The 26413-nt window shown below is 39.1% G+C and overlaps 1 protein-coding gene across 4 annotated transcripts in view; it reads left to right on the forward strand.

Moving 5' to 3' along the window:
- The window catches only part of ENOX1 (ecto-NOX disulfide-thiol exchanger 1), a 641692-nt gene that overhangs the window by 519364 nt on the left and 95915 nt on the right, over positions 1–26413 (forward strand). For all 4 annotated transcript variants that reach the window (XM_040341292.1, XM_040341293.1, XM_040341291.1 and 1 more), the window contains 2 exons: positions 4204–4310; positions 15307–15424. In XM_040341292.1, the coding sequence (XP_040197226.1) occupies positions 4204–4310; positions 15307–15424 (225 nt within the window). The remainder of the gene's footprint in view (positions 1–4203; positions 4311–15306; positions 15425–26413) is intronic.

The raw sequence follows: 26413 nt of genomic DNA on the forward strand, positions 1-26413 counted from the left end.
CATTTTTTAAAAGAGTCGTTATGTTATGCAGCATTCTAAATTTGTCCTCTGAGAGAAGCAAATTATCATTTTGTGCCCATTACATGATGCTTTACTGCTTGCAGTTTCCCAGAGAATGGCTTCCGAGTGTAGCAATACATGATTAACATATTGTGCACCTATGGCAGCCTGTCTGATGGGTGCTGCAGTTGATAAAACAGCTGCCAGGCTACTGCATAGTCCTTCATAAACGTTAACTCAAGATTCATTAGGTCTCTACCAGGGAGGAAATTGCTAATTGTCTATTCAGTTGAACACCTAATGTTAAAACATTGGAAAGTTTAAATACCATTCTCATTCAGAAAAATGGTTGTACGTGTGCCTTGCTTAATGAGAAATGTGTTCTGTGTACCAAGGACTTTTGCCGTCTGCTCTGTGAAGCTGTTCTTTGCTTAGATCCCTTGCGGGATCCAAGCCCACAAGAGACATATGTTTCCTGAGTGTATATCAGATATACCCGTAAAGCTGCTGATGTGGTGGGTAGCTGTAGACCACAATTTGCCCTCTTTTGGGAAATTGTATCTCTTACACTGCACGGTCAAGAGAGAATTTGATGCTCATTAGCTATATTTTGAGAACTTATGATGGATATTTTTAGTTTGCCTTCCACATACACCAGTGCCCAAAAGCACTAAAGCAACATTTATTAATTAGCACCTACAACAGTTTTTTTTCCTTGAAGTGATTTACTAGAAATTACAAATACAAGAAGTAAGAAGGAAGTAAGATAGTCCAAGCATTATTATTCTTCTACACATTCTCAGTAAAGCACAGGGTATGAGCAAGTTTAAAGTAGAATTTCATCTTAAAACTAACTCTAAATCTACTGGCAGCCACATTCTTAGACTAACCTATCTAGCCTTGTAAATAAGTAATCACTATACATACTGTCACAGAACATATCGCAACCAAGAACCAGGCGAGACTAGCTTGGTTACAAAGCTGGAACATGGAATGTTTTATTGGACAAGGATACAGGCTTTTTATACATTTGAAAAGTAAGTCAGTCCCCCACATACACAATAACCCAAATATTTACCCAAAACATCACACAGTGGGTTAGATAATACGGTAGGGCTCAATTATGTCTACTCCCACCTCCTCTAGCAACTACTAGCTGACAATGATATAATTACCATGCTAATTAACGCAGCACTTAAATCAGCCCAGGTAAAGCAGAGTACATTATACAATATCGTAAATTAAAACACAGAACACCCTTATTAACCACTTAACCCCCAGACCATATTGCTGGTCAAAGACCAGAGTACTTTTTGCGATTCGGCACTGCGTCGCTTTAACTGACAATTGCGCTGTCATGCGATGTGGCTCACAAACAAAATTGGCGTCCTTTTTTCCCCACAAATAGAGCTTTCTTTTGGTGGTATTTGATCACCTCTGCGTTTTTTAGTTTTTGCGCTATAAACAAAAATAGAGCGACAATTTTGAAAAAAAAAAATATTTTTTACTTTTTTCTGTAATAAATATCCCCCAAAAATATATATAAAAAATATTTTTTTCCTCAGTTTAGGCCGATACGTATTCTTCTACATATTTTTCGTTAAAAAAAAATCGCAATAAGCGTTTATTGATTGGTTTGCGCAAAAGTTTTAGTGTTTACAAAATAGGGGGTATTTTTATGGCATTTTTATTAATATATTTTTTTACTAGTAATGGCGGCGATCAGCGATTTTTTTCGGTACTGCGACATTATGGCGGACACTTTTGACACATTTTTTGGACCATTGGCATTTTTTTTTTTTTTCATATCTTTTATTTAGGTTTTCTCAAACAAATAACACAAAATACTACGACTGACAAATTGCAAATACAGGTTCAATACATTCTCCGTCAGTACTTTTCCCTTTAACAATCATCACTGTTATTACCGTATTATTTTATACCTCCAGACCCCACCCCCCTCCCTCCCCCTTGAAAAATAAAAACAAATTCTATAAAACCCCCCCCCCTCCTCCTCTCTCCCCTCTCTCCCTCCCCGCGACATAGGGCTACTACTCTTAAATTCTTTCACCTCCCCCTGTGTCATAATTCCATCTCCCTAGGGTTCTTAGTTCTCCTCTAGTAACCTCTTCCCTTCCTCCGATCTAATAAATACATTCCATCCTGACCATGTTTCTTCATACTGTGTCCTCCTATTCTGCGCCGTATGCACCAAATCTTCCATTGCACTTACTTCTTGAATCCGTTTAAGCCACCCTGCTATAGAAGGGGGGCATAAGTCTCTCCACCTCAACGTTATTCCTGCCCTTGCCACATTGATCATTTGGCACACTACTGACCTCCTATACTCCTATATACTGCACCGGTATCTGTGAGCTATGTAACAGAAAGAGGGCAGGGTCATCGGGGATCAAGTCTTCCGCAAATTTTTGTAAAATTCTTCTCACCTCCTCCCAATAATGTCTCATTTTTTGGCAGGACCAAAAGATATGGAACAAAGTTCCCTGCTCTTTGCCACACCTCCAACACCTTTCATCTACTTCTTTATCAAATTGATGTAATCTTTCTGGGGTGTAATACCATTGTATAAGTAACACTTTTGACACATTTTTGGGACCATTGGCATTTTTATAGCGATCAGTGCTATAAAAATGCATTGGATTACTATAAAAATGCCACTGGCAGTGAAGGGGTTAACACTAGGGGGCGGGGAAGGGGTTAAGTATGTCCCTGGGTGTGTTCTTACTGTGGGGGGGTGGCCTCACTACGGGAAATCACTGATCTTCTGTTCATACACTGTATGAACATAGGATCAGCATTTCCCCCCCTGACAGGACTGGGAGCTGTGTGTTTACACACACAGCTCCCGGTCCCCGCTCTGTAACGAGCGATTGCGTGTGCCCGGCGGCGATCGCACCCGCCGGGCACGGGAGTCGGGGGCGCGCGCCCCCTGTAGCCTGCGAGAGAGCCGACGTAGAGCTACGGGCTCTCGCGCAGGAGAGCCAACCTGCCGCCGTAGGCAGGTCGGCAAGCAGTCAAACAGACAATAGCAGGAGAGCCAAGTAGCAGACTGTTTGTCTAATACCTACAATAGTCTGAGGCAAAGCTCATACAATGTTCCATCATTCTGATAGAGTGGAATTAATGTATCATAGATTTCTTGAGGGATATTGTTGATAAATATTACTGTCCCATCTGCAGTAATCCAAACCACGTTCTCAGTGGTCCATCATTAGAGAATGATCTGCTCTCTTGCTGGGCCATAGTCAGTGGGTAGGAGGCTTGCTCCTAGTCCTCTCCAGAAGACCCTATCTTGGTTAGGTCTGTCACACATACATTTTCTGAAGCTGCTCCAGTCCGGTCCCATGCTGAGCTGTCACCTGCGGCTTCTGTGTGTGGGAGTTTACAGAAGAGGCAGCCGACAACAGGAGCCCCATAGTAAGTCTATGGGTGATGTTACCTCCCATTAATTTCCCTACCCTATAGCGATTTTTTTCTTTACAGGGTTAGATAGGTTAGTCTTAGAATGTGCCTGCAATTTAGATTTAAAGATTAATAGTTTTAGGCTGAACTTCCACTTTAAATAGTATTTTATAAAGTACCTTTATGTAGCTGTCAAAGTCCAGTACAACATTTTTTGCTTTTGCATTACATGAAATTTTAAATTATATAAGGGTTTAATTGCAACAAATCTCTTCTTATTATGACATTATTTTACCACCCAGACATACACACCCACTAGTAATCTTTAAGGTTTAAGGTGTGGTCAGTGTGCAATACCTGGATGGAAATGGATGATAAATTGATCCTTGGTGATCACGCATGAAATCAAGAATCACACTGAAATACTGTGATATGTGAGGGACAATATGTACATATTAATTTTGTAGTCTGGAAAATAATGATTAAATGGATGTCACTGCACTTGACTCTGATTAATTAATGAGACTTTCTTCTGTAGCTAATCACTGTTTAACAGATTGTAGTGTGAAGTGTTTAAGTGTATGTAAATGAAAGTATTCCACGCTTGACGGACACAGTTACAACAATTATACATGTAAGTACTAAAGACACATGACTGAGTGGCTATGGGTGATGTGTCTTGGCATGATCCATAGAACTCACATGTGTCTTTGTTTTGCTTTCTCTGGAATGACCACAACATAAATTGCTTGTCTTGTTTGACTTCCCTGTTCACTGAAGTTGAGCAGATTGTGGCCGTTTTCAACGCTTCCACCAGACAAAAAGCATGGGACCATTTCTCGAAAGCTCAGCGCAAGAATATTGACATTTGGCGGAAGCATTGTGAGGTGGGTGCCTTTCTTACAATTTAATCCATCACTCTCATCGCAGAGAAAGTGAGTGGTTGACAAGTGAGTGTCGGTGTGCTTGGTTCAGTAGGAAATGAAGGTGGGTTTAAGGCATTTAAGATGCTCTTCACATACATTTAGATGCTTATTCTATGTTGGAGGGTGACCTGAGGATAGAATACTTCTCCAGGAAACAAATCAGGTTTGTGAGAGCATAATAAAGCCTTTCGCTGGCTGCGTGGGATTGAATGCTTGTGTTTTAATGATAACAATGCACACATATGCAGATTAGCAAAGATGCAGTCTCATATGTGTTTAACAAACTATTAGTCTTAAATGGCATTTTCTAAAGCTTAGATACATAAATATAAAGTCGTTGGTTGTGACCATCATATAGCCATATACTTTCGGGATGCTTAATCTAAAACATATGTATGTCTAAAAATCATACAACTACAAAAAGAAAACCTGTTTAAGCTCTGTCCTTATGCCATGGATCACCCCAGTCAATATTTCAATAAAACACACTTGTTCTGATGAGCCCTACCTACTACCAAAATCCGAAAACATTTTGATGGGCTATATCTTCTATGGGTCTCAGACAACGATGTCCCCAAAGATTCAGTGCCTGTATCATAGGAAATTTCTTCTGATTTTTTTTTTTTGTTAGAAATTATTATTTTTGCTATTTACCTTCCTCCTAATTTGACTGATCAACCAATTTCATATAATTTCTGGATCTTGGTAATTAAACAGAATCAACCACCCAGTCATGGTCTACTTGTGATGATGCCATTTTATCATAATTGGCTAAGGACAGGTTTCACAATATTTTAATTGATTTGTCAAGTTGAGGCTGCACCTTTAAATGTAAAAGATATGTCTATTATAGCACTTTTTTCTCTGTGGGGCATCATTTGCATATGTATGTGCCTGCATGTTTTTATTACCCTTCACATTGATATGTTCGAGTATATTTTGTTATACGCTTTACTTTTTATTATGGTCACCCAGTTTCCATTTCTTGTTCAGCAATTGCTTTTTCTATGAGCCTGTGTTTTAGTGGGTAAGTACTGTGTATTTTAATAATGTTGCAGAAAGGTTTGTATGGAACATTTATAAAGTATGCTTTAATTTACAAGTCTCTCAGGAATTTCAATCACATAGCAGCAGTAAGTGCATTAAAGAACAAAGCAACATGTTTTCCGTGACCGCTATTTTTACTATTTTTAGGACCTTTAGACATTTGTCTTCTTAAAACCTTTCCTCTCCCAGTCTCACTTCCTAGCTCTCTCCGACACCCTCATTTACAAATATTCTATGTATATCATCGTCTTATGCAGTGTGATAAATTGTAGTTCTTTACCAATCAAAAGCCATGCTTTTAATCTATTGTTTTTTCCTAAGAACATATAGTCCCAGGAGTCAGGAACACTACAATGGTATCTGGTGGCAGTGTAACCCATTGCACTGCCGTATAAATATTTATTTCAGTTGTACACAACTATAATAATCAAATATCTGAAGAAGTAAAACTGTAATCGAGGTAGATAACCTACTGCAAATTTTGCTTTAATGGTGGAGATGTATTACTGAAAGTGTCCAAAGGAGCTACTGTGGGTTTGGTGTTTGAGATACTCGTTTAAAACCATGTTACTAATTTTCCTGATGCAGAATCTGTGCTGAACAGTTTGTTAAATTATTTGAGCCACCTATGCTTGTGATATGGTAGCTGTGCTTATAGTTCCCTATCTAATGAAACCCTTTTGTAAACCCTCGCCTCTCACAGCAATCTAACAACTTGAGAAACAATCTTTCAGTGACAGAACCTAGGGCCATCGTAAGCTAAGCATGAGTCTATCTAGATGTGTAATGTTGCACCAGGTAAATTAATGGTTAATAAAATGTGTATGATTAAAAAATGCAACTATTCACTGTTATTTCTAAAGGAATCTGCAATAAAATGAGCAGTAGAACAAAATAGAGCCAGGAAATGATTGCTCGTCAAACTAAGACAGGTTTATTTAACTTGTATTCATGGGCTGCGTCCACTGTAGAAGAAGCTACTGTATTAGTGTTAAAACTGTAGATTGAGTGATAACTTCACATTAATTGTTGTTTGGTTCCCTTTAGAATAATATTAGCTGCCAAGTTTCCTTGCCAGCCAAACTCCTGAGTATATTTAATTATTCTGTATGTTAGAAACAATTGTACTGGTTTAATTCCTACCCAGAAGCAAAGTGTACCTGGAAACCTTTTCAGTTCAGTTCACCTTGGCAGTTATAGAAAAAAGAAAGAATGTGGCAAATTAGTGGAAGAGGACGAACATTAGAATGTATTTTAAGCACACTCTTTTACTTTTAGGGATCGTTTAAACCATATGTGCATGAAAATTGATGGCAAAACAGCACAGATTTCACTTGTGGAAATATAAGTTCACATCAGTTTTCATGCGTGTTTCAGTGAGTTTTTATACACGTTGACATCAGTTTTCATGCGCGTCAGTCATGTGACCTGTTCACACCACAGTGTTGATGTCAAGTCAGTTATTTTTTTCCACGCATACATGTTGCAGATTCCTGTGCAGAAAAAAATCTGCAAGTCATACCAATGTTGTGGTGTGAACAGGGCACATAGAGAACAATTGTTTTTTTTGTGCCCTTGCAGTATGCGTGCAGAAAAACTGACGTTTCTGCACGTAGTGAGAACATTGTTATGTGTTTCATTATGCAGGTAAGTTATTTACCAGCTTTGGAATATTCATAATTTGTATTTCTTGATAATACAGTCTTAAATACTGTATTTATTGGTGTATAACACTCACTTTTTTACCCTGAAAATAGAGGGTAAACTGTGCCTCTGTGTTATACACAGGGGGCTGTGGAAAGTTTTCTTTCCTTAAACTTCCCTCTTAACGTTGGGGTGCGTGTTATATGCCTGTGCGTGTTATACGCCGATAAATCACCTTAAAATAAGCCAATGCTATTTTAAAGTTAGTGACATTTCATTCGTTATAGTTTGGACTTGAATATGTGCCAACTTCAAAATGTGTGTATTATTATAATACACCAAAAAAGTGTCAAAAAGAAATAAAAACACAGACAATTCCTATATTAAAAAAAAACGAAAACAATGTCCCTGGTGTAGATTCATCCACAATCACTCTGCCACCGCCAACTCGAAAAAAAGCTCCACTCGTGCCAAAGTCTCCCACCGTCTGACAGTTCTTGGATGGCTAAGTGGCAGGACCACCTGGCGACATCACCTGGTGGCAGCAATCTGTTAAATCAGTTAGGCCAGTCCATTTGTAGCATGTTGCATATTACACACTGAATATGGGTGTAACATGTTACGAAAGGTGAAGTTATTTAAAACAAAATAAAAAATAAAAGGCACAGTAGGTACTTCAGAGATTCTCAAACATTTGATCGTTTCAGAGACAGATTGCTAGTTTCTTTTTTATCACATAAAAAGGAAAGGCTTTTCAGTACTCATGATTATACATTCCTCCTTCTGCTGGGTTATCAAAAGATTGCAGTGAGATCCAGCAATGTTTGTTTAAAGTGGCAGATCTGTCACCAATCAACCTAGGATTGTTCTAAGCTCTCCGTTCTATCCCTTCTAAACTTGGGCGCAAGCTAGTACCAGATAATAGTTTATGCTTCACCCTATTTGGTTATGTGACATCTCAGCTTTCTAAATGCTGTTACCCAAGTATCGCAGATGGGCTTGCAATCCTAGTGTTTGTGTAGTTAAAGAGTTCCACCCAAAAGTGGAAGCTCCGCTTATCTGCCTCCTCCCCCCCTCCGGTGCCTCTTTTGGCACCATTCGGGGGAGGGTGTTTTTACAGGTACCCGTCTCCACTTCTGAGAGATCTTACCACGGGGCTATTCAGAAAGCAAGGTGTGCATGAGCAGTGGGGAGCTTCACTGCTGGTTTCCCTTACCATGAATGGCAGCGACAGCACCCGAGAGCTGAAGGAAACATCGGCTGGGGTGCCGACATTGCTGGATTCCAGGTCAGGTAAGTGTCCTGATATTAAAAGTCAGCATCTACAGTATGTGTAGCTGCTAACTTTTAATTATGTTGCTGGGGGGGGGACTCCTCATTAAAGTCATCAAAACATAAAAAAAAGTATCCAAATGCCGAAAGTATGTTGTGCAGTAGAGGTATACAGTTCAGTATAGAAGGCTACAATGGCCCCTGCATTCCAGCCCAAGTCTTATTTGCTTCTTCACTAATTTTAATGTCTGAATCATATAGCTATAAAATAGCTTCACAAAAGCATAGATAAATCCCTGTCAAATCAGAATCTAGTGATAAATGATAAAAGGAAGAAACACTAGTCCTGTGTTTGTTTTCTTTATCCTGCCCAAATGATATTTCTCAACAGCTAGTTATTGCTGAGATTATAAAAAGTATATATTCCTGCAGTTTGTATTTTATAGTGATACAAACTGTCGTTTCTTGTTTTAAATTTCATGCATATATGATAACAAAGCCTCCCGATATACTTTATAAAGAGAATGCAATCACGTGATGTACATTTAAGTGCCGTGAACTGCAGCTCCTCTGGTATTCAACTACTTAATTACCTGGAGTTTTTATTTTTGTTAATGCACTTTAGCCTTATACAGATACAGGAAGACACATGAACTGTAGTGTAAGGAAACCTGTCTAAGTAGTAATGCAGAAGGGCAGAGATAATCTAGTATGTTCTCCTTGTAAGGTGCAGGGAAAAAGAAAGTTGATACCATCTCATTTGGTCCTAATAATGCTGCCAGGTTTAATGTAGGAATGCAGCATGCAGCTTTTCACCTTGTTGACATCTAATTTCTCTACTGACAAAGGGCTCATTCCCAGGGGAGGCTTGCAGTTTGGCATCTTTTAAGTCATGTGAGGAGAATACACAATACACTCCACATATAGCTTTCATTATGTGACAAATGCCACAGCAATTCCCATGAAAAATGTAGAAGGTTCTCCCACAGGGGCTTCTCTTGTTCATCTGTACACATTGCAAGAGAAGGCTGTAATGAATGTTCAAAGGCCTATTAAAACAGCATCTCGAGCCACAGTGGTTTACAGGCCTAATCCATCTTGTATAAAATGTAGCAGACATTAGTTTACCTAGTACACTCCGTGCTATCTTCCTATCTGATCACTGGATCAGTTCTACAACATAAGAAAAGTTAACAGAAGAAAGGTATTAGGAGGCAGATGAAATTTGAGCTGTGCATGGCTAGCGTAAGAAACAGGCAATTTTGAACTGGATGTCTGTTCTTGTTAGACTGTATGACAAATCTTTAGCAGTTTATTAACTCATTAATTCTTTTTAGTTGTTATATGTTCTTCATCTTCGGCAATCATAACACAAAAAGCTCATGTATGTCCTGTCCCTGGAAGCATATTAAATGAAGATAGACTAGAAAAACTATAGAGTGAAAAAACATCTGACAATATTAGGGATATTATATCCCTTTGTGTTTTTATTTCAATAATAAACTATTTGACCTTTAGAGCCAGTTCACACTGGGGCAACTTGTCAGACAGCTCAGCCGCCTGACGAGTCGCGTCCCATTCAATGCAAGGGAACCGTTCTAATAGGAGCGACGGAAGTCGCTCCGACTTAGAAAAAGGTTCCTGCACGACTTTGGGGGTGGCTCGGGGCGACCTGCATTGACTTCTATGCAGAAGTCGTTTTGCTGGTCGCCTCTGAAGTCGTCCTCAGGACGACTTGCAAAGTCGCCCCCGAAGTTGTGCCGCTGGAGTGTGAACCGGCTCTTACCTACATTATATTTAAAAAAAAGTGACAGATAACAACCAGATTTAAGAACAAATAATAAATCTAGAACCCACAGTAGAAAACCTCAAGATACAAGGCTTCCACAGAAATTCTGATATGTACAGTACCTCACAAAGTGAGTACACCCCTCACATTTTTATAAATATTTTACTTTTCATGTGACAACATTGAAGAAATTAGACTTTGCTACAATGTAAAGTAGTGAGTGTACAGCTTATAGACTAGTGTAAATTTGTTGACCCCTTAAAATAACTCAGCACACACAGCCATTTAATGTATAAACCGCTGGCAACAAAAGTGAGTACCCTCCTAAGTCAAAATTTCCAAATTGGGCCAAAAGTATCAATATTTTGTGTGGCCACCATTATTTTCCAGCACTGCCTTAACCGTCTTGGGCATAGAGTTCCTCAGAGCTTCACAGGTTGCCACTGGAGTTCTCTTCCACTCCTCCATGACAACATCACGGAGTTGGTGGTTGTTAGTGACCTCCCCCACCTTCCGTTTGAGGATGCCCCAAAGATGCTCAATAGGGTTTAGGTCTGGAGACATGCTTGGCCAGTCCATGACCTTTACCCTCAGCTTCTTTAGCAAGGCAGTGGTCTTCTCGGCGGTGTGTTTGGGGTCATTATCATGTTGGAATACTGCCCTGTGGCCCAATCTCTGAAGGGAGGGGATCATGCTCTGCTTCAGTATGTCACAGTACATGTTGGCATTCATGGGTCCCTCAATGAACTGTAGCTCCCCGGTGGCGGCAGCACTCATGCAGCCCCAGACCATGACACTCCCACCACCATTCTTGACTGTAGGCAAGACAAACTTTTCTTTGTACTCCTCACCTGGTTGCTGCCACACATGCTTGACACCATCTGAACTAAAATTAGTTTATCTTGATCTCATCAGCACACAGGACATGGTTCCAGTAATCTGTGTCTTTAGTCTGCTTGTCTTCAGCAAACTGTTTGCAGGCTTTCTTGTGCATCACCTTTAGAAGAGGCTTCCTTCTGGGAGGACAGCCATTCTGACTAATTTGATGCAGCGTGTAGCGTATGGTCTGAGCACTGACAGGCTGACCCCCCACCCCTCTACAGTAATGCTGTCAGTACTCATACATCGTTTTACCAAAGACAATCTCTGGATATGACGCTAAGCATGTGCACGCAGCCCCTTTGGTTGACCACCGTGAAGCCTGTTCTGAGTGGAACCTGTCCTGTTAAACTGCTGTATAGTCTTTGCCACCGGGCTGCAGCTCAGTTTCATGGTCTTGCAATCTTTGTATAGCCTATGGCATCTTTTTGTAGAACAGCAATTCTTTTTTTCATACCCTCAGAGTTCTTTGCCATGAGGTGCCATGTTGAACTTCCAGTGACCAGTATGAGAGAGTGAGAGCGATAACAATTTAACACACCTGCTCCCCATTCACACCTGATACCTTGTAACACTAACAAGTCACATGACACCAGGGAGGGAACATGGCTAATTGGGCCCAATTTGGACATTTTCACTTAGGGGAGTACTCACTTTTGTTGCCAGCAGTTTAGACATTAATGGCTGCGTGTTGCGTTATTTTGAGAGGAAAGCAAATTTACAAATTATACAAGCTGTATACACTCACTACTTTACATTGTAGCAAAGTGTAATTTCTTCAGTGTTGTCACATGAAGATATAATAAAATATAAAACAAAAATGTGAGGGGTGTACTCACTTTTGTGAGATGCTGTATATTTCTAGAAAAGTCTGACACGTATGCAGCTAGTTGTATAATAGATACATTTGATTACATAGAAAGTATAAAGACACAAAAATAAGTTAAAAACAAAGGTATACCTACTAAAATCCACGATACTCCAAAAATGATCTTCAAAATATATATATAAATACACCCTACCTACAGTATAAATCAATGAATCAAAAAACTTATGTCAGAAATACAGATATTCCATGGACAAATTCGAGTGGTATAATCATCCAGATGGTATTCCAAGAAGGCTCGGTAAAATATTCCTTTGTTGCTGAGGATGTAGCACATCAAAAGGTTGAAACCAGCAAATCAAGGTGACAAAGCCAAATTATGATTGCTGCAATGTTATCCAAAAAAAATAACTGAATTCTCCAGATATGAGAAAGATCTCAAGGTGGATTTATCAAAGAAGAGAATATCCGTATATACGCTTTGACCAGGACGACCAAGACAATATATATAGTAGTAGGTGCAACATTATTTAGTCTCTAGGTGGATTTAACCGGTCTTTATTCGTAGGCAGATTTTTGTACAGGGACAATTAAGGCCTTATATACATGGCTTAGATGTGTAACTTTATATGCATGGTTTGTATAGTTGGTCCATCATAATCCAATCTCCAGGTGGATTTAGCCTGTGACTTCATACCAGGTGTAAAAGTAAGAGTCCATAAATCAATGAGAGACATTGAGAGCACCTCCACTGGATCAAATGTGAGAAAGATTGATTTCTGACCAGTTTTATTGGTTACCCAACTTCCTTGATGCCCAAAAATGCAGTGAATGCCAAAGGTGGCTCCTGCCCTGTCCCCCCCCCCCCGAAAACCAGGATATCCTACTGTCGCTCGATTCCCAACAATGATTACTTCCCTAGGTGGCACATCTAAGCACATATAAGGTCTCTTGGTGGTCCCTGTAGAAATGTGGACAATTATATACTGCAAATGACAGGGTAAATTCACCTGTATCACTAATGGCAGGTTAAATCTACTTAGGCTTGATTCACACCTATGCATGTTGCTTTTGAGCATTTTTGCAATTCTTTTTGCGGTGCTTGCTGCGTTTTTTGATGTGCATTTTTACCACGATTTTACCGCGATTTGCATTTTGCGTTTTTTTTTTAAGCCCGTAATTTAAATTTTTTTACATTTCCTTTAACAACCAGCTATAAACAGGTTAAAAAAACACAAATCGCAGCAAAATCGCGGCACCTGCGTTTTTGATGCAAGTCCATTGAATTCTATTGCATGCAAAACGCTGCTTTTTGCAGGAAAAAAGTCCCTGACCCATTCCAAAAACGCAGAGGCACAAAAAAGCATTGATGTGAACATGTTCCATGGGAAACCATGTTAAAAAATGTCCCTGCATTTATGCAAAATGCATAAAAAAAAGCATTAGTGTAAATGGAGCCTTAGAGCCTGGATGATGATGTACCAACTATACAAACCATGCATTAAAGGTCTCTGTAGTCCCTATAGAAATCTGCATGTGGACATGTGTACAGTATACTACTAAATACCGGTTAAATCCACCTGGAGATTAAATGATGTTGGATAACCTACTACCATATGTATTATCTCGGTGATCCCTGTGAAAGCGTATATATGGACAATATCTTCTTTGATAAATCACAGGTTAAAGCTACCTTGAGATCTTTCTAATACCCAGAGCATTCAATTTTTTTGGATAACAACAATACAGCATTCATAGATTGTCCGTCGCCTCAATTTGCTGGTTTCAATCTTTTGATGTGCTACATCCTCAGCAACACAGGAAACTTTTACTGAGCCCTCATGGAACACAATCTGGATGACATACCACTCTAATTTGTCCATGCAAGGAGTGGATGGATCAGCATATAGCTGATTTGCTATTTTACAGGTGTCCTAGTGATTGTAGGGTTAATCATTTCACTCGCAGAGCCACTATTGGTAAATTATTACTACACCCTTATCTGTTTTGATTTATTGATTTATACTGTAGGATGTATTTATATATATATATATATATATATATATATATATATATATATATATATATGGAAGATCATATTGGCAGTATATTGAGTTTTAGAAGGTATACCTTTCTGTTTTTTACTTTTGATGTCTTTATACTTTCTATATACAAAAATGTATTTGTTATATAGTTAACTGATATTTGTCATATTCAAAAGTGACAAATAGTTATATTAGGGGGTTTAACATAGAAATGCAATTCTGATAGAACATATATTAGTAGAAATAACCATCCTATCTCTTATATGTTAGTGCATGACTGTGAAGTGTCCCTTGTACTTGTCTTTTCTACAAACACTATTGCTTTATCTATAGCCAAACTACAAACTCCATCTTATCATATTGGACTACGATTCCCAGCTATAAAAGAGGTAACATTTTACTGTATAAAGGATTGGATTAAAGTAAGAAAAATGCACAATAAAACACGTGCAAGGTCCCCCAATGCGGAAAGATTATGTTTAAGGCAACGTATATAGAACGGTGATGCCGAACTACTGGCCCTTTTTGTGCCCCCCTAAAGAAAAAGAGGAACTTCAGTAACTTTTTTCCATCTATTAAATCTTCTGCCCTTGTTGTTTTAACTTTGGAGAGTAAAATATATATATATATATATATATATATATATATATATATATATATATATATATATATATATATATATATATATATATATATATAGATATATATAGATATATATATATATATAGATATAGATATATATATATATATATATAGATATAGATATATATATATATATATAGATATATATATATATATAGATATATATATATAGATATATATATATATAGGAAGCTTCATAATGGCAAAGGTGTTTTTATTACAAATTATGTGAGCAGACTGCAGTTCCTCCTAAAGTAGAGCTGATACACCCTCCTGACCAGTTCACCAATGTGATGGGTGACAACTTCCTACACCACTGTGCCATCTTGTGGAAGGAGCCCAACTTCGAAGGAATACTGCTGATCAAACCTGAGGATGCCACTAGTCTATGACAGTCTGCATGAGCTATCCACACAAGATGGTTGCCTTCGGTATTTTTAAAAGTGTTTGGTCAAGGGCTTTACCCTAGGTATGCAAGTCACTCTCGGGGTAGAGAGAACTATGTTATCAAAAAGTAGTGTGTATAAGTAACAGGTCTTTAATGCAGATAAAAACAATGTTTGCATTCAACTTTATACATATCTAAAAAGCAGGAATATGATTTCTTGTTGTTATATCTATTATTTCTTTGAAAGTCATGCTAACTTGGTATTTTTCCTAGGTCATGGCTGAGTGCAGCAGTTTGCAATATTCAAACTGCCAGTGAATGAAATCTGGGAGATCTGGTGGAGAACTGTTAAGCAAAATTATGCATATATTAACTAAGTTCAATGTGTTTTATTAGTGGTGCCTGTATTTTGTTATTTTTTGTAGGAGCTCCGAAATGCACACAGTGAACAGCTCATGGGTTTCCGGAGAGAGGAGGAGATGGAGATGTCAGATGATGACAGCAGTGATGTCCCAACCAAGAGAAGCAAAGTGGATGATACAGGTGAGAACAATACCCCAGTGTCTTGTGTTATAGGACAGCAGCAAAACATAATTAAGTGTGTGTGTGAGTGATAAGCTTGTGATCTATGCATTTATAACAGGTGTGGAAAAAATGGTCTCTTGGAGTGCACTTAGATTTTTCTTTTATTTAAGCTATCATTGGTCATTATGATTGGACGACTTGTCCCCTGAAGTACCACAATCGAGGACTACCTATTTGTTCAAAAATTGGAAACTATATCAGAAAAAGCCGAACGCAAACGACGTAAACAAAATGCGCCGGCCAGTCGTACGTTCGTGGATCGCCGTAAATAGCTAATTTGCATACTCGACGCGGAATTCGACGGAAACGCCACCTAGCGGCCGCCGAAAAATTGCAGCTTAGATCGGACGGCGTACTAAGATGTACACCTGTCGGATCTAGCCGAGATGCCGTCGTATCTTGTTTTTAGGATACAAAACAAAGATACAACACGCTAAATTTGAAATTCCGTGGCGTATCAATAGATACGCCGGCGTGATTTCTTTGTGGATCTGCCCCTCAGTCTCTAAATACCAACCTAATCATTCTCTTCATTCTTCTCAGGACCTCCTGGTCCTTAGCTCTCTCATCACCTGCTCCCATGCTCGTCATCAGAACTTTTCCAGAGCCTCTCCAAGCCTATGGAACTCCTTACCCCAATCTGTCCGTCTATCTCCTTCTCTATTAGCTTTTAGAGGATCCATGAAAACCCTCCTCTTCAGAGAAGCCTATCCTACCCACACCTAACAACTGTATTTTCATTTTGTCCACCTGATCATCCCCCACAGCTACTACACTTTGTTTCACTTGAGCCTCCCTTCTAGACTGTAAGCTCTAATGAGCAGGACCCTCTGATCCATCCCATATTGAATTGTATTGTGATTGTACTGTGTTCCCTGATGTTGTAAAGTGCTGCACAAACTGTTGGCGCTATATAAATCCTGTATTATGATAATAATAATAATAATAATAATATGTAGTGGGGATAGGGAAGTGAATGGGAGTGAGGGAGTTCACAAGGCAGAGAACTGGTCTGGGAAGGCTATTATCTGCTACCTTGTTAGGAGAGGAAACACTTACCAGGTGGTCTGCAGGGCATTGTTCCAGAACTCCCCGGCAGCAGCCAGACAGACAGAGGGAACCTGCGTCTCTCAGCCAATACAGCTTTTCAGGGGGCTTTAAACTCAAAATAGACCAACCAACCCAATGGTAAAAAGTGTCTATGACTCCACTCACCATACACCCGTGATTGCAAAAAATACACTTTATTAATTTCAAAAAGTAGTGGAAAACGACACGGGTAAAAATATCAATCATACAGAGCAATTATGCTTTAAAAACATATAGTCCACCTCTGGATGGCTATGGTATGATCACCCAAAGAAAACAGTAGATGGGGTAAAATATTGTGTCATGGCATCCCCAGGCTACAATGGCCTATCAAAGAGGGGTGTAAATAACCTAGTAAAAACTCTGTTTGGCAGTTGGGTCAATGGTGGGATATCTTTATATAGTCACTCCACAGTATGGTATGTATAATGGCGATAATGAACAGATAATCATTCAGTCCATGCTGAAAAGCAAATTGAAAAACAGGTTGGTAGATGGTAAACTGTAGTGAATTAGCTGAGATAAAGCTTGGTAACAGTGGTCCAGAGAAGGTATAATGTGGGGTTTGTATAGATAACAGGATATAGTGAACAATGTCACTTGACCAGTGGAATATATAGACAATCCTCCATAGCCTCCCTCTCACTGTGTGGAAAGGCATCTATGAAGGCTTCTCAGGTTACCAATTACACGCGATTGCAGTCCGGGGACTATATTCCACTGGTCAAGTGAGCCTGTTCACTATAACCTGTCTTCTACACAAACCCCACATTATACCGCCTCTGGACCACTGTTACCAAGCTTTATCTCAGCTACTTCACTACAGTTTACCATCTACCAACCTGTTTTCCAATCTGCTTTTCAGCATGGACTTTTTTGAGGGTCTATTATCTATACATACTCAATTATATTCAGCGTGGACTTTTTCGAATATACTCTATTATATTACAAATATTATATTAGGCAGCACCTTGAGGGTCCTGTCATTTTCAGTGTATCAGTTGGGCTGAGGCTTTAACAGACGAAGCAGAACTCCGAGGAAAGCAGACATTCATGTGGGTAAACGTCTCTTTCTCACATTTTCATTTGTTGACAAAAATTGGAATTGATTTTCATCACAGTTTTTGTCACTGTAGACATACAGCTGACAAAAATGATGCCGAAAATATTTTCGGCAACAAAATTATACTGACTGCAGGTCTGTGTTCCATGTAACACCCAGATACTTTACCTCATCTTCATGTGCTTAACAAATGATGGATGGATTAGTGGTTGCTTTGCGCAATATAGTCTTCTTTTAGATACTTTCTACTCCTCAGGACCAGCGTGGAGAATGATAAAGCTCAGAGTTTTGTGCGCGTTTTCTTTTTATTAATATGATATAGCCATTTTATTTTGGTTACCAATTACATCAGAGATTCTTTTCCAAGAAACAAGGTTATTTTGTATGAACCTCTGCAGAATTATTAACAAATCTTATTATATTGCATACCTTTGCATGGCCTCCAAATTTGATTTCTTTATGAGCATCAGTATGTTATCAATATCACTTTCCAAGGCCTTACCAAGTGTATTACCAGGTCCACAATGGCTTCCAATAGATTGGATAAAGGAAAGTTGGAAAGCAATTAGATGTCAGCATAAAGCCTGTGTGCAGATATGTGTGTTAAGGCAGCCTATAAAATATGCTGAACTCATTTCCCATATTACAAAAATGACTCTTGCAATGAAGCAATTGTGTAGAATAGCAATGTAAGTCAGATCATTTTCCATTACATTGAGGATGGGAAGGCAGATGAAACCAGTGTTCTAATTCCACATCGCCAATGCTATTATATAGATTACATTTTGTTATGTTTTCAGACTGATAAGGTTTTATGTCGGATCATTACATAGGAGGATTGATGTAATCCCTTTTTCTTAACAGGCTTTTAGAGCACATAGGCAATTTTTTTTAATGCGATAAGAGACAAAGTTGCTATGGAAAATGCCATAGCAACCTAACATCTTTACAGAGCCAAGCAGCCACTTGTGACAGCGGTCCAAATTTACATTTATTTGACTGTCATTTTATCAGTGTTGCAGGTATTTCATTTTGGCATACTGGTAAATTATACTTTTTCTGTCTATCCCAGGAAAATTAACAGCACAGTGTTACAGAGAAAAATTCAGTGCAATCGCAACACATTGTATATATTTAAATAGGCATACACAAACAAGATAAGCGGAATATATAAAGCAGGGGAATTGAACAGAATGTGTAACACAAACTACTCAGTTCCAAGGTGACAGTAATTCACCAAGGTACTGTTAAGTTTTTCTTTAGGCAGTTCTAAAATAAGGGGAATATTAATATTGTAGCTAATAGGTAATACTACATGTTTGTTGAAATGCACCATGTATTGCAATATTGGGCTATTGTATAATAGTTTCAACTTAGTGTTACTAAAGCTAAAAACATTTTTTACCTTTAATGCATTCCTTTCATTGCTCTCTACCCCCCCCCCCCCTTCCCTGGGTGAAAGGGAAGAGAGGGGAGGAAATATCGAGCGCTGTGCACATTTGCATCTTTTCTCCCTTCTATTCCTCTTCACACCGGGATTCAAACCGCAGCAGGAGCCATTGACTGCTGCTGCTGTAAATTAAATGAAGTGAGGAGGAAGTGGGGCTGGGGCTAAGTCCCGCTATGTGTGTGTCTACGGAGCTGCGGCTCCATAGACACACAGCATGGAAGCAAGCAGATGCTGTGTGCCTCCATAGCACACTGCTCGCTATGAGGAGCCACGATCACCAGCACAAAACCCAAGAAGGGTGGGATCGGGGGGGTTACTCTGTGCTATACCACACTGCACAGAGATGGTGTGTAAAACATGTTTGTTATTTTAATTAAAACAATATTACTTTAGTAACACTTTAAATATGTTTCCTGCAAAAAAATGTCTGATTACCTGTAATCTCATTCACTGCCAGGTCCGTACGCCGTACAAACCTACAGAAGTGTCTGCAGGTGGCCAAGTCAGTACACCGTACGGACCTCTTTTTTCCCTCCCCTAACAGACAACCTCTTTTTTCCCTCCCCTATAATCTCATGGTCACTTCAATGACCATAAACTTGTTGCAGAATTGTTCAGCAGACTATGCTGAACAATTATAGAACCAATCGTGTGTACAGGGCATAAGGGAAAAATAAAAAAGCAATGGAAAAATTGCAAAAATGGCCTGGCCACCTGAGGATGGAGCTCAGGCCCTGACAGTGAAAGGGTTATAGGACTGGTTCACCCAAAACTGATTTTAGTTTTAATTTGAAGTGTATCTAAAGACTTTTTAGTTTTAGATTGAGTGGGGAATTCATTTTTTGTCTGTGTCCTAATCAGGAGATTTCCATTACAGCAAATGGAAGATTTCGCCAAAAGGACCAGAAATTCCCTTTTAGGCAATTGTCAATGAAACAAGTGTGCCCATTGATAGACTTCTCTTCTTGTTCTCTTGACATTTTGGATTTCCCAACCCTTCCTGTCCTGGTCACCAAGACAAATAGGGAAACCTTTCCAGTGGGGAAACCGAAGACAATAAAAGCACTTTTAAGTTTTAGATATAATTTAAGGCAGTATTAAACCCAAAAGCAAACATTTATTATATTGCAGTTTACCAAATCTTTAATGCGTTGTCTACATTTGTTTTCTTTTTTCTACTTTCTTCTGGTGAACCAGCCAGCATTTCTGTTGTTTTGCAAAAGCACAAGCTCCTCAGCAGAATGCATCAGTTTACATGGATGAGACTAAACACTTAAAGGGGTTGTAAAGAAAGGTAAATGTTTTTTCACCTTAATGCATCCTATGCATTAAGGTGAAAAAACATCCGATAATATCGACCCCCCCGAGCCCGTTTTACTTACCTGACCCTTCGAAAGTCCCGCGCTCGCCCCTGTCATCCTCCTTGTTTCTGAGCCTGGCCGTTGATTGGCTACACTGGATGTATTGAAAGCAGCGCAGCCATAGGCTTGCGCTGCTGTCAATCACATCCAATGATGTGGCGTGCCGGGGGCGGGGCAGAGTGATACAGTGATCTGCAATAGCCGCCGGCTGTATCACGGGAGTGCGCCCGCAAGAACTCAACACCATGCGAGCTCGCTCGCATGAAGGTGTTGAGTTCTTGCAGGGAGGAGCTGAGGGTCCCCAGAAGACCAGGTTCAGGGACACTCTGTGCAAAACGAGCTGCACAGTGGAGGTAAGTATAACATGTTTGTTATTTTAAAAAAAATAAAAAATTTACTTTACAACCAATTTAACACTGGCAAGGGTGATTAAAATGATCAGCTTTTATTTATTCATGCATATGAATAAAATTATGTGGCGGTATGTTACTGGCCAGATCAAGAGGAGAAAACAGAGAGGGAAAAAGCCAAAGAAAAGAAAACTGATGCAAACACTACATCTATTGATATTAAAACTGCAATATAATACACTTTTAGTTTTGGGTTTAATAATGCTTTAATGCTGATCAACTGAATTGATCCTAGGCTGCTAATATTTCTGTGATACAATGGTGAGAATTCTGCATTGTAACCCCCACAATTTCTAATGCCACGTACACGCCATCGGTTCATCCGATGAAAACGGACTGATGGATTTTTTCATCAGATATCCGATGAAGCTGACTTTCATAAGTCTTGCTTGCACACCATCAGTTAAAAATCAGATTGTGTCCAACGCGGTGTGAGCATGCGTCGACTTGATTCTGAGCATGCATGGATTTTTGACCGATGGATTTCCCCACAGACGATTGTTTTTTTCTGTCGGTTTTTTTACCATCAAACATTTTTAAAACAGGTTCTATTTTTTTTCACCGATGGGAAAAAAAACGATGGGGCCCACACACGATCGGTTCGTCCTGAACCGATCGTGTGTACAGGGCATAACAAATCCTACTAGAATTTTGTGTCATTGTATATTGACAGTGCTGCGGCTGCATTTCTGCAAGTGCTGTTCGAAATGTAAATTTTCCAGCAGGACTGTTCGTGAGAAATCAATTGAAAGAGAAGGAATTTCAATCCATGTATGGCCACCTTTTGAGTGTCTTGAAGCTTATGTAAAACCTGAACTTTTTGGCTAGAATAGGGATTGGTTGAGCTTTTATCAGTTTTTTTTTTTCTTTTTGCTTTCTGTCCCAAAAGGGATAGTTAAAAATTGGTTAACAAAATGTGTGTTTTCCGAATAATTTTCAGAATTGTAAACCTTTAGTCGTGAAAAATGCTGTAAATTAAGAATGCTTTCAGAAATAGAAGTTCATTTTTATCAATAAACAAAATGGGCTGTAAATGAACAGGAGAGAAATCCAAATCAAATCAATATTTGGTGTGACCACCCTTTGCCTTCAAAACAACACAGATTCTTCTAGGTACACTTGTACACAGTTTTTGAAGGCAGGTAAGTTGTTCCAAACATCTTGGAGAACTAACCACAGATCTTCTGTGGATGTAGGCTGCCGTAAATCCTTCTCTGTTCATGTAATCGCAGACAGAAGCAATGATTTTGAAATCAGGGCTCTGTGGGGGCCAAACCATAACTTGCAGGCCTCCTTGTTCTACTTTACACTGAACAGAGCTGATTCAGATAGTTGTTAATGAGATTGACTGTATGTTTGGGGTCGTTTTCCTGCTGCAGAATAAATTTGGGGCCCATTACATGCCTCCCTGATGGTATGGCATTATGGATTAGTGTCTGCCTGTATTTCTCAGCATCGAGAACACCATTGATCCTGACCAAATGTCCAACTCTATTTGCAATAATGGAGCCCAAAACTTGCAAGGTACCTCTGCCATGCTTCACTGTTGCTTGCATACATTGATTATTGTACCACTCTTCAGCCCTTAATGAACAAACTGCTTTTTGCTACAGCCAAATATTTTATATTTTGTCTCTTAAGTCCAGAGCTCTTACTGCCATATTACTGCACCCCAGTTTCTTTGTGTATTGTGCATGTCTGTACCTGAGTCCTCATTCGATTCAGTACTGTGCCCATCTTCAGTGGCTCACTCCCCTCACTTCCTGGTCTTTACAGGCTTTGCCAAGTTCCTTCAAAAGAGTTCCAAGTTCCTTTAAAAACGGTGTGCAAGTGTACATAAAAAAATTGAAGAATGTATTGCTGTTTTAAAAGCAACCTCCTCTTTTTGGGTCCCCTGCTGGCATTTATTGCTCCTCCTCTCTAGTGTGTGCCCCCATAGGAAGCCACTTCCTGAGCCTCACTCTCTGTGTCTATAAACACAGACAGAGGGCTCGGCCCCACACCCACTCACTCGTCACTGGCTTTGATGGCTCCCGCTGCCTTAATGAAATCTGCAAGACCAGGAAGTGAGGGGAGAGAGCTGATGCAGACGGGCACAGTACTGGATCGAATTAGGCCTCAGGTAAGTGTGAGGGGGATACTAATACCCAAAACTTTTTTTAAAGTAAAAACTGTTTAGGCTTTATAACCAATTTATTATACAAAGCTTTAAAAGACATTAGGATTGATTTAGTAAAGGCAAATAGGCTATCCACTTTGCAAGGTAGTTCTCCCTTTGCTTAATGAATGTGATGAAACTCTTTTGACTTCCACCATTTAATGTTTTTGTTTTCTAAATCTCTGTGCATGTGATCTCTTTGCAAAGTAATTTTTCAGCACATTTTAAGCTAAGGAAAAATTCCCTTGCAAAGTTGAAATTCAATTGCAAGGTGAACAACCTGTTTGTTTTTAGTAAATCAACCACAATAACTCTACAAAGTTTTTTTTTTTTTTTATAGTAAATCCATAAGGTACTGTGTTGTATCAAAGCACCTTTAGGAATTAATGTAAGTGTACAGTAGATATAGTACATTGGGATACAGATTTTAAATACATGCAAGGAGAGCCCTCTCTCCTATTATTTCTTGTTGTTACGTAATGGTTTAACAATTGCAGTCTTTTGAACAGTTTATGTATTGTATTTACTGTACTTCCATGCTTTTTTCTGTAGCACTTTTACAGCACCAAAGAAGTTGACAGCACTATATAAATTTACAAATTTATTGAGTGAGTGTGACGTGAGCGTTGAAGCAAGCATGCAACTGAATCCTTGTTCTTCACCAGTAACGTAGGTAGAGTAGAGGATAAGGCGCTCTTGCATAAATAAAATGTAGTGAATGTTTTGTACTTGCTATGTAAAGCAAAGAGAAGGTTTCATTTCAACAAATCCTTGAACTTTTCTGACTACCAATCATCTGTAAGAGTTGTTGAAAATGGTGCTATTTTAGTTAGTTTAGATATAAAAAAAAGCACTTTAAATTCCACGATGGCACTTAAAGTAAGCCTGCCATAACTAAATTGTATAAAAACTAATATCCTCAATGCAAAGACAGACCGCATAGGATGCCAATACATTATATGCACGCCTTAAGCCATAACTCCAAATAACTATTATTATTATTTTTATTATTATTATTACATGGACCAAAATTCACCAGTTCTGCAGGGACCGTCTACATTTCAATCCATGTGAGGCCACTTCAGATGAACAGAAGGTAATGTGTCCATCCACATTGAACCACGTACAGCCAGCTTAAGTGTATTGGGATTGAGAGGTCCCAACCTTGCACTTTGTCACATTAGGGGTTCACGTCAGAGCTCTGATTTGCAGTACTCTGTTTCTGAATAGTGAATGTAGGGGTGCCTGCAAGTTGGAAGTGAAATTTGATAAGTAAAAGGTTATGCAGTGCCACCTAATGATGTGGCACAGGGTTGATAGTTTTATACAGTTTTATAATGACTGGCCTACTTCAATCCTTTAAAATACAGCTGCAGACCTTTCAAGTAGTTCATTGTGAAAAAATCATGGTAGCAGTTTAGCCTGAGGACAATACAGTGATGTGAAAGAGTGCATAAAAATACAAGAGAATTTGTTTTTTTTGCTGGATTCCAAATGATTTGTATCGTTCCATTATACAGTTTTCCACCCTCGGGTGCTCTCTGATACTGAATTATGTGCAGAATCCACTTCTAGAGATAGGTGGAAATGTTATTTCCTAGATGGAAATGTTTTCCTCAGGAACACAAATACCCCAGGGATCTGCATCTCTCTGACAGTCAGTAGCAGACTGTAATGACATTGTGTGTGCTAACATTCTCTGTTCTTCCTTTCTATATGAGGTTAATAAAATTCCTAATATAGTTGGTGCAGGGGAATAGGAATACCATTAAACTCTGAAGGCTGTATAATGTGTAATACAATGGATCAAGAGGTAGTCTGCACATTTTCTGGTTTAGTGCACTATCCTGTATACTTTACTTTTCTTGTATCGTATAGAGCTACCTTGGCTTCTCACACCACGTAACTTTCAAGACTGAAAACAAGAGTTCCATGGTAGTTTTTTAGTGGATAATTTGAGGAAAGTTTTAGCAGGCAGTTATATATCATGCAAGACACTGTTGTGTTGATTTAACATTGTGAACTTGATAGATGTATAACTTATTTTCCAAATAAGGCATTTCTGGCTTTGAATTCCTAGCTGTGCCCACCCATTGTGGCCATGTGTGTCTTTCTTGTTTCTGGATTTTTTTATACATTTATTTATTGTACATTAGTGAAAGTGCAAGAGGGAAGGGAAAGACACCCACCTTGGATGCAGCTTGCCACATTGGGGGTCATTCTAAACTCTGGAGATTTGGACAGACATTCAGCCCTGGTTCACATTGATGCTACTTTTAAATAGCGCTACTTTACTTGAAGTAGCGTGATTTCAAAGTGGCAGGTCAGCATGATTTCAGGTGCTACTTGAAAGACATCTGTGCAGCTTCATGCACAGATGTCTGTTGAAGTTGCACCCGAAAACGGCAAAAGTAGCGGCTCCATGCACAGATGTCTGATGAAGTTGCACCCAAAAACTGCAAAAGTGGTGCAGGGACTACATTTGCAAATTAGTGCAGCGCCACAAAGTCGCCATCGCACCATTGCCTGCAATAGGCTGCAACTTGTCATGCGATTTGACCTGTCAAATCGCATGACAGACCGCTCCAATGTGAACGAGGCTCACTTGTTTTTGGACACATCATTCCTATGGGACAGATAACCTTTTAAAATAAATTTAGCTTATTAGAACTGTCGCTCATAGTTTGTGAACTGTAGTGTAGACAGTAGAGGTCATGGCATTAGTAGAATATATAAGGCAAATTTAGTTGGTGGCATTCTGGTTAGGATCTTTAGTGTGCAGGGAAAAGTTATAGGAATTCTAGGGCTAATGCCGCATACACACGGTCGTTTTTCGGCATGTCCAAAAAACGAAATTTTTCCAACTTCATCATTAAAAACGATGTTGCCCACACACCATCGTTTTTGAAAAATGATGAACAAAGCGCGGTGACGTACAACACGTACGACGGCACTCTGAAGGGGAAGTTCTATTCGCCTTTGGGCTGCTTTTAGCTGATTCCTTTACAGTAAAAGACCATTCGCACTTTTTTGACTGTTACAGCGTGATAAATGTGCTTACTTCATTATGAATGGTAGTTTTACCAGAACGAGCGCTCCCGTCTCATAACTCGCTTCTGGACATGCACGGGTTTAAAACGTAATTTTAGCCCATACACGATCATTTTTTACAACCCGAAAAACGAAATTTTTTTTAGAAGCCGAAAAACGATGTGACAATAATTTTAAATGACGTTTTTAAAAATGTCGTTTTTTTTCATGCCGAAAAACGACCGTGTGTACGCGACATGAGATTAAACAAACTGAAGCTCATAATTAAAATAGAGCAGATAAGACACAAGCCAATCTAAATTTGTTAAAGTGGAGTTCCACCCATAAATTTAACATTACATCAGTAGTTTTAAAAAAATGTCATT

Source organism: Rana temporaria, chromosome 2 (genome assembly GCF_905171775.1).
Source record: "Rana temporaria chromosome 2, aRanTem1.1, whole genome shotgun sequence".
NCBI classification, from domain to species: Eukaryota; Metazoa; Chordata; class Amphibia; order Anura; family Ranidae; genus Rana; species Rana temporaria.